The sequence below is a fragment of the Pagrus major genome, chromosome 4, assembly GCF_040436345.1.
Source record: "Pagrus major chromosome 4, Pma_NU_1.0".
NCBI classification, from domain to species: domain Eukaryota; kingdom Metazoa; phylum Chordata; class Actinopteri; order Spariformes; family Sparidae; genus Pagrus; species Pagrus major.
In genome coordinates this window covers 20,976,274-20,990,981 of record NC_133218.1, presented here as the reverse complement: position 1 = coordinate 20,990,981, position 14,708 = coordinate 20,976,274, and the positions used below count along the sequence as shown (strand labels likewise).

Here is a 14,708-nt window from a genome sequence, read left to right as displayed (position 1 = left end):
TTATAAGTTTGACTTCCATTTGCAATTGTCAGCCATGAAGAATTGCAATGCTGTTATGATTGAAGGACTTGTGTTAATTTTACATGGGGTTTACGACTGAAAGGAATAGTTTGACAGTTTGGGACATGGGTTAATGTCTTTGTCGCTGAGTGATACCACTCTCACAGAGGTTCTGTATATATGAATATGTAGCCAAGAAACAGTGAGCTTAGCTTAGCATAAAGACAGGAAACAGGCAGTCTGTCTCCTGGAAATTACATTTGCAAGAGCAAATACATTTTGTGATAAACATAATGCTGACAGAATTATGTTTTCTGTTAAAAAATTGGGGAAAAAGTGAGCACTGACTTGAGACATAGGATTTTTTTGATTAAGATTTTACTGAAATCCCAATCTTTCTCTAACTGTGGAGGTATAATTTGTAAAACATTGGCCAGAATTCGAAGGTAACTCCAACAACACAATGGGCAGCATATCACCAGAGTAAATGACACCTGCTACTCTTTGCTAGCTATCTTTGGCTGTAGCTAGCTACCGTTAGCAGATTAGCTCATGCTCAGTTAGCCCTGGAGCCAGCAGCCCTAGAGTTTGTCTGGACTTTGGCTCGCAGGAGGAGTCCCTACGGTCAACTGGGCCCAGCTCAACTGGATATGACAGCCTGACGTGAGAGTGAACATGGCTGCACACCAAACTGAGACTGAACACAGCCTCGAGGAACAAAGGAGATCAGTTTGAAAAAGGGGATATGGCTCTGATCGAGACGATGACTTTGTGGACGAGAAGACGCGATAGGCGGGACTAGAGAGGCGACAGAGCGTTGGACATCAGCAGAAAATGGCGTGTGTGGCCGGAATATTCACATCTTACTCTTACTTACTTGTTCTGGGAATTGAGGATTTATTTTAACCAAAGCTGCAGTGATTGTGGTAATACAAACCAGTTAAGTAACCAGTAAGTTTTATTTAGTTTTATGTCGAGTTTAGTTGAAGCAGAAGGAAACAGCTAGCCTGGCCCTGTCCAAACCTCTCATGTTCACACAGTACATCTTGTTGTTTTTTTGTTTTTTTTACATTTTAGATTTTTGTTACCTTTGGTCAAAGCCCGACTAGCTGTTTTCCCCTGTTTCTTAAGCCTAATGCTAAGCTAAGCTGGCACCTTTACTATACAGACATGGCATCTATCATCTTGGCAAGGAAATAATATGCATATTTCCCAAAAATGTCAAACCGTTCCTAAAAAAAACCCTAAATTACTGGAAAGTAGCCACAGAGCATATGCTTGTTATTTTTAAATTCACATTTTCCTCAGGTCTTCTCGCCATGTGGGGGTGACTGGTCTCGCTGAAAAAGCAGGGTCACACCCTTCCTGAAGCGATGGTCCCTGACACTGTAGATAATTACATTACAGCAACTGTTTCCTGTCAGGATCCAGAAGGCAAAAAAGGAAAAGTTACACCAGGTGTATCCCACCACGTTCCCGAGCACAAACACAGCGATGGGAGAGAATGATGCTGTGAAGGCGAATGTTAGTATGCCAATTGTTTTGGCAGCTTTGATGTCTGAAAAGGAGGGCCTGTGAGGGCACCCTCCCGCTCCTCCTCCTCCCCCTGTGTCAGTCAGACTCCCTTCTGAGAGCAGCTTGCGTTTTTGGGAGTACCGTCGGATGCTAGTGAAAGACACAATGTTAACTGCTAACGTGCCACCGAGCAGTGTGAAGTCAAACGCTGGGAATAACAGCAAAATGTTGGCATCAGGTGGCAGCTGGCCTCCAAACATTAGTGGGGTGTAGTTACACATACGACTGCACTCATTGTACTCCAGAGTGAAGTTGCTGCTGAAGATGAGGGGCGCAAGAGCCAGCAGGAAGCTAGCTGCCCAGGAGAGCAGGATGAGGAGCAGAGTTCGTCTCCGGGTCACCAAAGCGTCCTTGTGGAGTGGTCGTAAGATGGCAACACTTCGCTCCAGTGTCATGAGGAAGATGGTGCTAATGGAGACAAAGGTGCATCCAGCGAACACTGGGCCAATCAGCATGCAGGGCTGCCAGGGGCTCACAAGTCCCCCAAGAGAGGAGGAGGTGGCCGGGGAAGTAGAACTACCCTGGTACCAAACGGGGGGAGTGCTGGTCACCATCAGAGAGATCTCAGTGTAGACAGAGAAAGGGACGACGAGGACGCCGACCATCATGTCCGCTATGGCCAGAGACACTGTCAGAGAGAGACAAGAAGAAGAAGAGGGCTAAGGGGACGCATCACAACACACACATAAAATAAACTAATGTCTTGGAATGAAATAGTGTGACACATGAAATTATAATCACTTCTGGTTAGTGCAAAGATTTCAATTGGATAGTTACTGTAAATAAATTATCCAGACCTTCTTAGAGCCTTATAATCAGAGCTTTGAAGGTCTTTGGTGTTAGCAGGTTGATAAATTATTATTATTTTTTCACAAAATTGATTCTATTTTGCCCTTAATTCATTTTCAGTTGGCTTATTGCATCTTGCTAGAGGGAACCTGTAGATTCTTATGCAATCGACACTGATTAAACCTAGATTAGTTTAATAACTTTCTGAAATGAACAACTTTCCACCAACAACCATGTAGTGTTAAGATGGTAAACAACATTTACCTTTCAGGTATCCCTGTGGTGTTCGAGACTGTCTTGTTTGCACAAACACAGTGAGGGTGACCACATTTCCAACCACAATGGCAAATGCCAGGCTGACCATGAACACCACAGCCAAGGTGCGGTTGAGAAATCCACAGCAGCAGATGGTACAGAGAGGGGCCAGTGACTGGCCTGAACCGAGTGTTGCTTGAGCAGCTGCAGTCAGATTGAACAGATAGTCTGCAGTCGGCAGCAGAACAGCTGTACTCCCGGGAACGCTGATGTTGGGAGGTAGAGCAGTCATGGCCCAGGATGAATGGTTTCACCACTTGTGATGTGTAGGTGGAAGGGCCACTCAGGAAACCATGTCCTGGACCTGGAAACTACCCTGATGAAAGATAAAATATATATTGTGGCAATTAAATAATCTGTCCAAATAATTATCCAGCCTTGTAAAAAGCAGCACAAAGTCATTCATATTAATGTAACATTCAGTCTTTCTCTCACTTAATAAATCAACACTCTCTCATCAACCATACAAGTAACTGGATTGTTTTTTAAGGGCTAAACAGTGCAGATATTTCTAATGAACCCTCAACCTGTTAGGTATTCATTGCTGAAAGGGACAAACCTTCCAACATTATCAATCAAATATGAGTTGAAATAATAATACTGTCCTGTCACAGAAAATCATGCTCACGTCGTACTTTCTTATGATCTAACCCTAAGTGCAGACATTTCATTTTAATAACATTTTGACTTGCCCTCTAGTATTTGTTTCAGCTGCACATGTCAGCATGTAGGGCACTTATTCATAAAACCCAAAGTACTATCTATTTCTAGTCAGGCTGAATAGTTTTTATCTTTGGGCTTTTAGCCAGCAAACCATGTCCCTTTAAGCAAGTCATTCATTTGGAGTCACCAGTTTATAAAGTTCCTTGTTTTTGACTAGTATAGTAAACTGTATCATCTGCATTACAATGATTATTAGGGATTATCAGTTTATAAAATTTTGAAAGTCACCTAAATATCCTGCTGCTTAAGAGTGCCCCAGGAATGAGCCTTAAAACCCAAGAAACAAGTTAGCATTTTTGCACTTCCTGGTCCCTCCTTCCTGGCTAAAAGAGACAGATATTGTTTAAACATCATCATGCTGAACACAGAGACTCATATACTCACTGTCAGTGTTTATAAGCTTATAAGATATAAGAAAGCTGACGTTGAAGTCATGCACAACACGTTGTACTGTAGGTAGCTTCTAGCCAAACATTAGCTTATTATTTCTGGTGATTGCATTTACACTTCAAAAATAGTACAAGTGGAGTTCTTTTGTGAAGATTATCTTGCTGAACAAAACTTATAAGTAGCCTATCATAAACTATTTTTGCCTAATTTTCTGCTTTTTGTCGAGGGAACCAGGTTCCAGGATAGCCTATAAAAATACATCATCCCTGCAGCACTCTATTCAATATGTTGCTAAATGTTGTTTTTACAGTTCTCCAAAAATACCTTTAATTTATTGTTTTACTGTATTGTGTATTATATTAAGCCAAGCACATAATCCAATAATGTATAAAGGGTGTAGAGAGCTTAAACTACGTGTCCACATAAAGATATTTGGGTGCGTGTCTTGTTTTTAGTTTTTGAGGTGGTTTGCTTAGGGTGCAGTGTACACTACAAATGTTTTATATGAAAGGCTGAATTTTATTAGATTTTACAAGAAAAAACCTATGTATGAATGGTTAGTCTTTTATCCAGGATTTTGCAAACAGAGTAAGGACAGGGTTTTTTTCACTTGTGTGCTCTGGTTACATGCTGTTCCTGTACCCTGACACTGTTGGAAGCACCTCGATGCTGTCAGTACCCATGCAGAAACTCAAAGTTCAGTACCAAATGTCTTTCTCAGCTGACAACTAAATACACGGGTCCCTCAATCATTTATGCTGTTCACTGGGCTGGAGAGCAGGAAGGTACACACATCCGAGAAAACAAAGGGTAACAGGAATGGACATATTCAGACCAGGGCAAAACCAAACCAAATCTTGTGCTCTCATTCTGGCTTTGGGTTCAGAAACATGGTCGACTTGAAATCCTATAACTGTTATCAGCAGTGAATTAGTCTCAGAATAATGAGACTTTCTTCAGATGTGGAATAAAACACTTGTGGGTGTGCGTTCTGTGAGCAGCATACGTTCATGGTTAAATGAAGAGTTATGGAAAATGCAAATGAAAAGATCAAAAAAGCTTGTCTGCCCTCACAACTTGTTAACAAATGCTTGATCGCTTTGGATTTTTGCTACAGAAAGTGAATTCATATTCTGTACTAATGAAATGAAATGTCAATATAATAAGATACATGTATGATGCAACTTGACAAACCTTTGCTTCTCTGTCACATTAATATGCAGTGCTTACAGGATAGACAATTTAATTGGAAACATGAAGTTGAATTATTTATATTTTTAATGCACAATATTTCATCAAACAAATAATTTTACATTCTTGATGTCTATGAGATGTCGACTGAGATAATAAATTAATTAAAGTGATCTTTAGAAGGCAGTACAATGCGTGTCTCTCTCTCTCTCTGCGTGTTTAAGCTTGTGCTGCTGCAGCCGTTACGTTTATCTGATGGCATTCAATTCAGATTTCAGTTGTGTTTAAAGGAATAAAGAATGTTACAAGGTCCAACCTTTTAACATTGACTTCATGAGTCCTCCATAAAAGTGACAGTGTGCTTATTCAGATATGAGACCTACAGTACATGTTAAATTTCCATCAGATTAAGATCAAATGGTGCATGTGTGAAAGAGGCTAAACACAACATAACGTAGTATTAAAACCCCCCAAGTGAAGATGTACAGATGCTCCTTTGGCAGCAACTGCGGCCTTGAGTCTATATGGATCAGCTTTCGGCAAAAAATACAAAAAATACAAAAATTGACACAAGACAGTGGCGATGATATTCACTCTTACCTCATCAGTAAACACTATATAAACCCAATTACATTTTTGCTGCATTCTGATAAGAAGATGAAAAACAACTTCGCAGTAATGACATGAGAATGACATTGACACTGAAGTTTTGCATCTAAGCTGAAGTTTAGGTTTTCCACTGCAGACTGAGCATGAGTTTTGCTCCTAATGCTTTATTCAATGCATTATTTACATTTGTTATGGTTAGCATTTGTTGTCTCATTCGTTATCTCCAGAAAATGTTCCCATATCCTCACACCTTTCAAGTTAATGCACCATTCTGCCCCTCAAAAAGTTTATTATCTAAAATGGAGCTTCTCATTCAAACAATCACTCATATTAATGCCCAGAATTTGTTTCTACTCAAACAACTTATGTGCATATTACTTTAAAAAAAAGCAGCGACAGGGAACTTTTGTTTTGTGTTGATTCTAGGGCCCCCTGTGGACAAAATGTGTGTGAACATCAGCGCCTCCTGTGGTAAAGTTCTTGGATGAAGCATTTGTTTTGGAAATTTTGTTTTAGAGTTGTTCCATCCCACCAGACTACAGAGCTGCTTCTTTCCTCAGGCTGTGACGCCTCAATTCATCCTCAGCGCTCCACCATAAAAAAATAGTTTTCATTTAATGTCTTTTCAGAATCCTCAAAATTGCCTTAATGACAAACTGACCACCAGTGTAGTATTTTAGTACCATATTCTTCAACTTCACAGAGAGCCGCTCTGCTTCCCGTATTTCTGCACCGAGCTCGCCCTCTTTTATCAATCCAATGTCTTTGAAATGAGCACACAGCATGGATCCCAGCTGGCTGTGTTTGTGCCTCAGGTGACAATATAGCTGTCTGATTGATACTATTATTTGTAGCCTCCATACTGTTCTACACTGTTTGCTTGGTGATCGTAGTAGCATTCGGAGACAACAGCATAAAATTATGTGTCCTTCTGCAATAATCTCTGCCTTGTTGTCCAATAGCCACTGACATGCATGCGGCTCAGCTGAGGCTCATTAGGATTTAAGCTTTTAGCTTTTTAGGATTTTAGCTTTTGCTGCCTCAACTTAACCATATGTTAAGCATGCTGCAGGTGCCCTGCAAACATTGTTAAAACAGATCACATTAATTATCAGATATACTGCAATTGAATGGATTTTGCAGAATCGTCTTCTATCATACTGTTAGGTGAAAGAATGATTAGATATTCACTTTGGTATTCACTTCATACCTGTGACTGTAATACTCAGCAATGATAAAATGTAATTTTTCAAAAGTGATCAAGGCCAAGATTGACAAAAGAGTGTTCTGATTGTTGACACTGTGAAAGACAACCTCAGGAAATAAGGTTTTCTGGGAGGGAGTTTATCTTTTGTTAATATTATCTATGAATCATTCAGCTACATAAGCCCCTCTCTAGTCTTGTCTAGTTATTTCTTGTTTCTATGGTTGAATGTTTGACGTTCACTGTGTAGGACGATGTATGTGCAGAGTTGAGTCAGAGACACTGTTCTCACATTAATCTTGTGAAAGTTAAAATATTCTCTGTGCTCATTGAAAATCTAATTTTAAGATGCAGGCCTACAGGCATGAATTGTGACATCACAAATAGTTTGGAAACCAATCCTGGTCCAATATTCAGCATATTTGCACAGTCATAGATTCGGGAGGTTTTAATGAGGTGTAAGGAGAAGATGTCATTTTAAGGATTTTAACAAGATAATGGTGCTTTTTTGTGGAAAAAAAACAGTACAATGTACAATGTTTTATGCATCTTTAAAATATCTGGAGAGGATCTTTGAGTTACTTGAAACAAACATCTAAATTATACACATTCAACACTCCTGGCTTGTAAAATGAATGGCATTTTTAACAGCTTCAGGTAATTATTTTCATGTCATAACCAAGCAATTTCTTTACTGTTAGTTAGAAAATTTATTTTTGGGACGATAGAGGAACCTCATTAAGGGGCTTTTTAGCTTTACCTTGAGTGAAGATGACAGGCGGAAGTATACCCCGTGGCAAGACCTCAGGCGTAGTGAGACAAGCAGCTGACAGCAACGACAACACATATACGCGTACACACACAGTATTAGTGTTAGAGGCTTACGCTACCAGTGTCTTTGGCGACAGGGAAAATGAAACACTACGCAGTACAAGCTGCTCTACATCTATATGTTTTTAAAAAATTGTGTTGCAAAAGTGTCAAGATCTACCTCAAGATGCCAGTCTGTCTTCATGTTTCAGCAGTATGAATCAGTTCTGGGTTATAAATTGTAGATCAGAGGTTATTAAAGTTTGACAGTGTTGCCCCACATATACATATATATATATATATATATGTATATATATATATATATATATATATATTGATAGTGCAAAATTATAAACATTAATATTAATTGTCTTCCTCCCTTTTATTATTATCCTTTGTCTCACTTTGATTTGAGACACAATCATGCATAATTTTGGGGAAAATGTTTCCAATAATGCTCTGGGAGTTCTAAACAGGAAGTATAGTGTTGCCATGGAGCTAGCAAGTTACTTGAAGGCTACAATAAAGAAGAAAAGGGCTTTTTAAACCTTATTTTGGGGCAAAGTCACTGAACTTTTTAAGCAGTTTATATCCGATTTGACTGGCGATTTTATACATGCAGTTTTTTATGTCCAGGTGACCATTAACAGTTAATTTCTAACTCTCTCCATTTTCATTCAGATGGGGGCCTTGTTAACTTGCAAGTTGAGACCCGTTTTTTAACATACACGTGTTTACATATTGGAAAATTAGCACCATTGAAAGTATGCCGAATTAGCTATAAACAGTTCTTGTTTGTAATGTTCTCATGGATGTATACACAACTATCAATGAAATACTTGAAACTGAGGAAAACTGTTACTAAATATTCACAAAAAACAAAATAAAAATTCAGATATGTCACAGAATAAACAATCAAGTGAAACACTAAAATATCCCAATACCCCTAACTAATTTTGAGTAGTGTAGTTTCAGGTTAACCATTTACTTTTAAGCGATGTTAAATTGTATTTTCGTGGATCGTATTTGGATGTAATGGACATATTTGGATTATTTGCAAATTTGATGAAATTGCATTTGTTGTGTGGTTCATAAATAGGCCTGGAAGATACTAATAACACTTATGTAAAGTATTCCACGAGATATGAAGTCAGAGGATTAAAGGTTTTACAATTTATCTGGTGACTATGAATGTCGGTATCAAAACTCCATTGCAGTCCACCATGTTATCAAGATACTTAAATATATATAATATAATATATAATAATTAACAAAAATGTCAATGACATTGTGGCTCAAGGGGAAAGCATCAGTGAAATCATTAGAATACATTCTCAGGGAACCATGAATGTCTACAAAAATGTATGTCAATCCATCAAGTAGATTTTAAGATGTCACAGAATAAGTGAAACTCTGACCTGATGGTGGTGCTAGAGGAAAAGTCAGAGGACTATTAAAGTCATTAGAAGTTATCCTCAAGGGACCTTGAGTATCTGTAGCAGATTTCATGGCAATCCATCCAACAATTGTCAAAATATTTTACTGGAGGAAAAGTTGAGGTATCTCCATTTGGAGTTATCCACTTTGGATCAAGGATATTTGTACACATTTTCATGACAGTACATCCAGGGGTTGCTTAAACATGCGTTCAATAATAATATTTGATCTCATGCGCACAAATAAACCCTTACATTGAATGTGGCCCCTCTACAGTCTGCCATTCTCTGGAGACCGTTGTGCTGGAATAGCTGCGTTTAGGCTTCAGCTTGTTGTTCATGCATGCAGTGAATTTCCTTTGACAGGGCTGTGTCCCTGAGTGACAGGTCAGGCATATGTAGGAAGACCATGGGGGCTTGGTCAGGGCTCTCAGGCCAGGTCGCCCGATGCACAGAAGGGTCATGTGCAGTAATAATGGACAGGCTGGCTCAGAGCCGCCTGAGGCCGATTGCCACAGCACATGAGGAGAAAGACGACTTTCTCTTCACATCTTGGCCTGTCATTCTGTCTGTATTTGTTTCCCTTGTGTGTGTCAGATAAGTGCACAAGCAACACATTCATAGGCACAAAAACACGGATACAAACACATAACCAGTGTTACTCTCTTGTTGTTTGCTGTTGTTTCATCTTTCCCTGTGTTGTCTTGCTGGGAATATATTTGTTCAAGTTTTTCTTAAAGTTTACTCTGGAAGCATTTATTCTTGCTCCTGCATTCAATCACTGTAATTTTACAATTGATTGTAACTTCACTTGGTAATTGTAATACTTTAGATAACAGCCTGCAGGTACTAATAAAAAATTTGCTGGGTACCTTTAAGTACACATGAAGAAGCTCAGGAAACTATGTGGTAACACATTTGCAATTAAGGGAAAAGCTAGAATTAAATACTTTTTTAAAGCAACATTACGTAACTTTTTACCTCAAAATAACAGCTTCAGAATCATTTTGATGATATAGTGCCTTTTACTAGGGTGAATGTTGTGTCTGTCTCAGCCAAGAGAGTTTTGTTTGTAGTTAGCACCTACATTATGTCTGACAAATTGTTACAGACCTGGGAATTGCATTTAGGACAGTGGTGTTGCACTGTGGGGGTGCCAAATTGCACAAAATGCCAATTTCTACATTATGTTGCTTTAAGAACATAAAATAGTTTTGGTTATGTTTAATATTTACTGCTGTAATGGCACATTGTATTATTGTAATGTACCTAATAAGTACTATATTGATACCCCTGTCTACACTAAATAATTATTACACAGTGCTGTAATCTAAAGTGTCACCAAATTCAACAGATTACTGTTGAATTCACTGTTGAAACTTAATGTGTGGGCATGTGTGTATGTGTCTCTGAATTTGTGTGCATGTGTTTGTCTCCATTTTGTCAATGAGTCCCAGTCCAAATCACTCACTGCTGATAGACGTCACACCCACCACAATTTACTCAGTCGACAGCCACTGCATGTCTGAATGATCAAACACCAAGCAAACAGGAATCCACCTGATATTCTCAATAAATGCTTTAGTGATCTTCTTATAAACTACGTTCAAGAGGAAATATTTCCTCTAAACTGTGAGTTGAACTTTGGCTAAAAAAGTGTTATCGACAGAGGACTTAAAACTTAACTATGCTGACATTGTTAAGTAATATTTTGCCATTCTAAGTTGATAAAACACTTCATATGGTCAGGTATTTTCTCAAATGTCATCCTATTGAACAGTCCTTCTTGGTGTATCAAAATGCAAGCAGGAATACTGCAACACCTGCTGTGTGAAGTACAAATTTAAATCCAACAGGACAAAATGTGAAAGTGTGTTAATGTGTTTGTGTGAGTCAATGCATGTGTGCATCAAATGACAACAAATTAAGATAAAAAAGGTTTCCACTTATTTACTAATGTCATTGTAAATAACATTGTTCTGTTATTTAAACTGACATTTCCAGGAATTTCTTTGGCATATATAAACATGGCTCTTGGGAAAGCCTTGCTCGTTATCAGTCTCTTAATTGAAGTATTTTGATGACCAACAGTGCTTTGCAATAAGTCCTAATTCAATTTGTTTAATACACCTAGAAAAAAAAAACAATCAACTTAAAGCAGTAATGTGAAAACCAGTTAATCCAAAGATGTGCAGAACTTAAAATGTCACATATTGCAAATTGATATAATTCAAGAGCAATAACTGTTAAGCATTCTACGCAAACAAATTATTCATATGCAAATGCATGTGTGAGTGCAGCCTGACACACATCGATATTCAATCAATGCTCAAACAGAAGTTTGGATTTCTTTTAAAAAATGGCAAAGTGTAGAAATGTTTTATCTCCTAATTTAGTATTTACAGCTGTCATATAATACCATGCAAACTCATACAACAAAAAAATAAAAAACAGAAAATCTTACCAGCATTTCCACTGTTACGGACCATATAGCGGTTGTGCAGAGAGGGGTCGATAACAAGAAAACATTCTAGTATTAAAGTGCTGACTTATAGGGAGTAAAATCCAGATAAAAATCCTCCAGTGAAGAAGAAAGTGGAGCTGTAGTCCTCTCATCATTCATTCTGCTGAGAAGCACACATTAAGCACAAAGCCTCTCACACACTCCAGCTCTCTGTCCCTATGATTCAGCCTCCTCAGCCTCTTGCTCGCTCTGTGCAGTGCTCAGCCTCCAGTCCCCACTCCACTGCTCCCCCCTCCTCGCCTGTACTCCCCTCACCCTCTGCGTGGCTTTCAGTCCTTATCACATGCACACGCTCTTCCACCAGAGCTTCAAGGTAAACTCTTCTTTTCATTCTTCCCATCCTTGTTCGTCTTCTGATGTGCCACCCCCACCTTCCCTCTCATCTTCTCCCCCTTGTTCCTTACCACTTCAGACATCGCTCATGTTTTGCCTCTTCACAGCTTCCATCACTGTTGAATTCTTGCCTTCAGTCCACGCTTTATTATATTCATTTAACTCTTTGCTCACAGGCTGTTTGTCTTCAAGCATATTTAAGCATCTGTTTCTTATTGCTGTAAACCTTCACCCAGAAAGACATAGAATGAGGGGGGGCAGAGATGGAACTAGGGCCAAAGAGGGATACTACATTGCACTAAGGAGAGGTGACCCTGTTACAGTGGGAGAGGGGGTAAACTGCATCCATCCTCTCCTGGGCATTTGTCCAGTTCTGCCCCTGATGGCCTTGGCCTATGAGCTTAGCTTTGATGGTGTCTGGCACACCGATCACGTCCCATCCTCTTTGTTATCCCCAGGGAGCAGAGACTCCAGCACTCAAGTGAGACCCCCTGCCCTCAGATATGATTGGAAACACGTTGCAGGACACATCACTGATTTGCCCTTGCCTTGAAAGCTCCATGAGACATGCTGAAGTTATTCAACAGCAAAGACACTAGAGCTAAAATGGAAATTGAAGCTTACATTCTGATATATAAATGCTGAAGAAATGCCAATGAGGCCCGAGCAGAGGAATAAACAGCGATATGTATGCTGAGCAACATTATGTAACTTAATCCTCAAGGGTTTTGTAAACCTGCCAAATAAATAACTATAGGACATATTCCATGTTACAGTAAGGCTCATGCATGTCTGAGTCTGCTTTCCAATAAGATATAACCTGGCTTCTGGTTGATTAAATATGGGGACCCAGTAGCCTAAGTGACTGGTCTTGTAATGCCCCAGCACGTGACAATAAGCATACTATTTATAGCCAAATAGTATAAGCCCTGATAAAGGTCAGGTTATGAATAATACAACACAAAACAAGCAGCATATACCTGTATGGATTCCCCCTCAGGTAACGGTGACAGTCGCTGTTTCATTCATCATGTCAACAGCATTCTTGGAACCCATCAGATATTGTCTGATGGTGGTTTAGCATTTGTGTGCAACTGCCAATGTTTCAGGGCTTCATGGTGTAGCCAGTAGATATCCAGATAACTAATAACGGATATCCAGGGCCAAAAGTTCCTCTTCTGCACACCGGTCATTTTTTACAGTCCTTAGTGTTTCCTAAATGAACAGCTTCTGTGTCTGAACCAGTTAAAAGTGCACTTGCCCTGAGTCACTGAGGACTGTAAACATTAGCAACACTGCCACCATGACATGACTTGAAATCAGCATTTGATTTTCAGGTTTTCGTTTGCAATTATATACTCAAACTGATAAGCCTCTGGAAATTGTTTCTCAAGGCTCTCAAGAACCCATGTGACATTCTCTTGTGCAATTAAACAGACTTTCAAGTCTCAGATATGAATCTGCAGACTATCTAGTCAGGCTTGTTATATGTGGGGATGTGTTCACTGACTGCATATAAAGGAAGGGGAGGCCACTGCACGTTTTCTGTCAGTATTTGAGTACATTCTGTCATAGTTACAATATTAAGACATTGCAAAGGGTCGTGTGATGTCTAACGAATTGGCATAAGATGATGTCCACACTCAAACATTGTGATGATAGAGTGTGGAGTTTTGGCGAGACAGGATTTTCTCATTAGCATACCACTGTAGCCACTGTTGTTTCTCACTGTTCCTCTTACCCACCAATCTCCCCCAGAGGAGAAAACTGTCTCCTGTCATCACCGACATACATCCCTGTGCCAGGTTTAAAAGTGTCATCATCTTCACACGTCATGTCTGTAACTTCATATATAGTAGTGTGCTTAGTCATTAATTTGGCATTTTGATTGGTCGAGGAACTGTTTTGTTTGAATTTTCACTTGCTTTGGACTGTTACACTTGAAACTAGTAGTGAAAAATTGTGAGGATAAAAAGAAATATGCAAAATCAGATGATCAGAAAAAACTGAAATAAGGCACTACAATCACAAATCAAACACTAATTTCATAATATTGTACCTTGTGTTAGACTTGAAAACTGCAGCTTTTTTGAATAATGCGGAGGATTGTTATCTGAAGATGCTAAATTACACAAGGCAGCAAATTAAACCATAATTACAAACCTCTGTAACCTCTCTGTGACCTCTTGTAAATAACCAAAGCAGTTATGCTGGACTTTCCTCCCTGCAGCAACTATCTGACTAACTGTTGTCACTGTTAACTGTTTGCTGCAGTGAAAACTAATGAGGCAATATGTGCCTTATTTTCTGTGATAAGTAACAAATGGAACAGAGCAGTGCGTTGTACATTTTAATCCACAGAAGTTAGAATCAGTCAGACTTGTTTGCTTTTAGTCAACTATGATGCAAAACTATAAAGCAAACAGTACAACCTGTGAGTGACTGTCCTGCTTTACAAAATTATGAAACACAGACTTGTGTAATAGTTTTATTTGGCAAAACCTCCCACCATTTTACATTCAACACAGGATCAACAACTAATCAGTTTAAAAAGTAGCTAAATTAATGATCAAACTGCTGAAAACAACCAACCTGTGGTGTCTTTGATGTTAATTTTACTGACTGAGCTGTTTTACCGTTATCATAGAAAAAATCGGTGCTGTGTGTGCCACAGATTTTAATTTCTCCTAATAGCTGCTGCTGGAAAGTGAGATTTCACAACCATTTATTTCAGATTCCAGGAATCAATGTTTTTGTGCCAAGCAGAAATTTCCCAGGCCAAAGTCTCTATTTCACTGCAGATATAAAA

General features: G+C 39.0%; 1 protein-coding gene across 1 annotated transcript; it reads right to left on the bottom strand.

The window, feature by feature from the left end:
* Positions 1–1,304: 1,304 nt before the first annotated feature.
* LOC140994240 (trace amine-associated receptor 13c) lies at positions 1,305–2,969 on the bottom strand. Its single transcript, XM_073463807.1, has 2 exons — positions 2,629–2,969; positions 1,305–2,203 (listed from the first exon to the last, which is right to left on the bottom strand). The coding sequence occupies exons 1-2, from the start codon at positions 2,909–2,911 to the stop codon at positions 1,305–1,307; spliced, it is 1,182 nt and encodes a 393-aa protein (XP_073319908.1). The 5' UTR covers positions 2,912–2,969.
* Between the last annotated feature and the right edge of the window lie 11,739 nt (positions 2,970–14,708).

Excerpts from the sequence above, each read along its gene's own strand:
- LOC140994240 (XM_073463807.1), bottom strand. The coding sequence starts at position 2,911 with ATGACTGCTCTACCTCCCAACATCAGCGTTCCCGGGAGTACAGCTGTT. Across the intron at positions 2,204-2,628 it reads ACCACAGGGATACCTGAAAG|TGTCTCTGGCCATAGCGGAC; the intron begins GTAAATGTTGTT and ends TCTCTCTGACAG.